General features: G+C 27.6%; 1 protein-coding gene across 1 annotated transcript; it reads right to left on the bottom strand.

Moving 5' to 3' along the window:
• Positions 1-667: 667 nt before the first annotated feature.
• On the bottom strand, positions 668-1,618 carry LOC109863433. The gene has a single exon (XM_020443699.1). The coding sequence runs from the start codon at positions 1,616-1,618 to the stop codon at positions 668-670; it is 951 nt and encodes a 316-aa protein (XP_020299288.1).
• Positions 1,619-2,364: the final 746 nt, after the last annotated feature.

Raw genomic sequence — 2,364 nt, 5'->3', positions numbered from 1 at the left:
GTTTGTCGTTTAAAATAGTTCTGCTCAATGTCTAAAATTCTAACTGACTTCCAATCAAAATTATGCCCAGTCTCAAAACTATGTTTTGCTATTACCGATGTATCAATTTGATCATTCCTAACACAATTTATATGTTCACTAATACGAGTTTTCAATTGACGTTTGGTTTGTCCAACATAGGATGAATTGCATTGTTGACATAAAATGCAATAAACAACATTTCTTTGTTTATTTGAAGGTACTAAATCTTTATGTGTTTTAATAAATTTAGACAACTGGTTTAAATTTCTATAAGAGGGTTTAATTGTTTTATTATTAATTTTGATGTGATTGAAATTGATATTATAGTTATGAATGTAAGGAAGAACGAAATAGAATTTAGCAATCTTTTCCTGATCATATATTAAAGAATGTTTATTAAGCTTATTTAAAAACAATGTCCTCAATCTCTTATTAATAGTATTAAATATAAAATTTATAGGATAATTGTTATCTAATAAAATGTTGATTACAAAATTTAGATTTTTTTCATAAAATAGTGGATCTGAAAGTAAGATGGCCCTATCTACTAGAGAATAGATAGTGCCTATTTTATGACAGAGCGGGTTTGAAGAATAATAGTTTAAATAGCGTCCAGAATAAGTTGGTTTGTGAAACCAATCACAAATCACAACCTATTATTCTTTATTATGATTTTTGTGTCAAGGAAACTGAGAGAATCATTCTCTTGTAATTCATAAGTGAATTGTAATCTATGATGATATGAGTTGAAAGTATGAACAACAATATCTAATTGATCTTTGGGAATTGCAAGTACGATATCGTCAACGTATCTAAAATAAAACAGTATGTTGAATTTGAAAGTATTTAAAGCTTTAAGTCCAAGGTCTTGTAAAACTAAGTCAGAAATGATGGGTGATAAGGGCGAACCCATAGGTGTGCCGAAAGTCTGTTTATAAATATTGTCATTGAAAGTAAAATAAGTTGATGTCAAAATAAATCGTACTGCCAATATAAACTCATCTTTGCTGATCTTCGTGTGTAGTTTGATGTATTTCCATNTAGANGAAATGCTATCAATAGCAAGCTCTATCGGAACATTCGTAAACAAAGACACAACATCAAGAGAACAAAGTGTGTAACCCTCAGTTAACTCTATTCCACTAATTTGATTGTACAATTGAAAGCTGTTTTTTATGAAAAAAGTAGAGTTGGGAATACCCTTAAAGATAATCTTGTGCAAAAAAATAGCCAATTGATGTAATGGACTATTGATAGTAGAGACTATGATACGATAAGAACAACCATTTTTATGGATTTTAGGAATGCCATATGCTCTAGGAAGAAGAGAATCACTCGAGTTTAAGTAAAATTTAGTCTTTTGGTTAATAAAATCCTTATAATACCATCTGTTCAATATATCTTTAAGTTTTTTCTCAATATTATGTATAGGATTGCGTTCTACTTTCATATAAGTATCCCCATTAGACAACATATTATTAATCTTATTTATGTAATCAACCTTCTTTATTGCCACGGTAATATTACCTTTATCCGCTCTGGTAAATAAAATATCCGGATTATCTTTCATAAATCTATTAGTAGCTTTAGCTTTCATTAATAAACTTTTTTCTAAATATGTTAATGGTTTATTATGAAGTAAAAAACTATTTAAATGAAATGAAATGTTATTACGAATTTTGTTTTTTAGTACTGGATCAAATTTAGTAATATTATTTTCAGCGTCTTTAATCGTTTCAATCACTACTTTACTTTTAATTTGATTGACTGGGAGGCAAAATTTATCTCCTAATTGAACAAGCTGTACCACTGGTTTGGGTATTATTCTATCAGTTAAATTTATAAACCATTTGTTATTAATATCAAGTTGGAAATGTTTTTCCTTATGTTGAAACTCTTCAGGTTTAATGTTAACTTTATCGAAATTATGATCTAAACTCGACTGGTTCAAACTGAATTCACAATTTCTATGTAAATCATTAACATTACGACTGTAATTATCAACATTATTATTTTGCCTAAAATAAAAACTGATAGGGTTGACCTGTCTAATGTTTAGATTTTGATGAGAAGTCAGTTTTCTATTAAGAATAACAGATTTATGATTATGAAAAGTATGTAAAGAATTATGTTGTGTTTTAAAGAATTGTAGTAATATGTTGTGTGGAACAATATTATATAAATCTGTGATAACCTTGGAAAGTTTACTTCTTATTTGTTGGAGATTTCTATGACTATCATTAATTTCCAATTTTTAAATTTTTCTTTTTAACTTATCTATAGACCTAATTAATTTCTGATCATTCCTATGACAAAATTTAGGAAAAATATGTCTAATGTTGA

This window comes from Pseudomyrmex gracilis, unplaced genomic scaffold, assembly GCF_002006095.1.
Source record: "Pseudomyrmex gracilis isolate BER0280 unplaced genomic scaffold, ASM200609v1 scaffold_4948, whole genome shotgun sequence".
Classification (NCBI taxonomy): domain Eukaryota; kingdom Metazoa; phylum Arthropoda; class Insecta; order Hymenoptera; family Formicidae; genus Pseudomyrmex; species Pseudomyrmex gracilis.
This window is presented reverse-complemented; position numbering and strand designations above follow the sequence as displayed.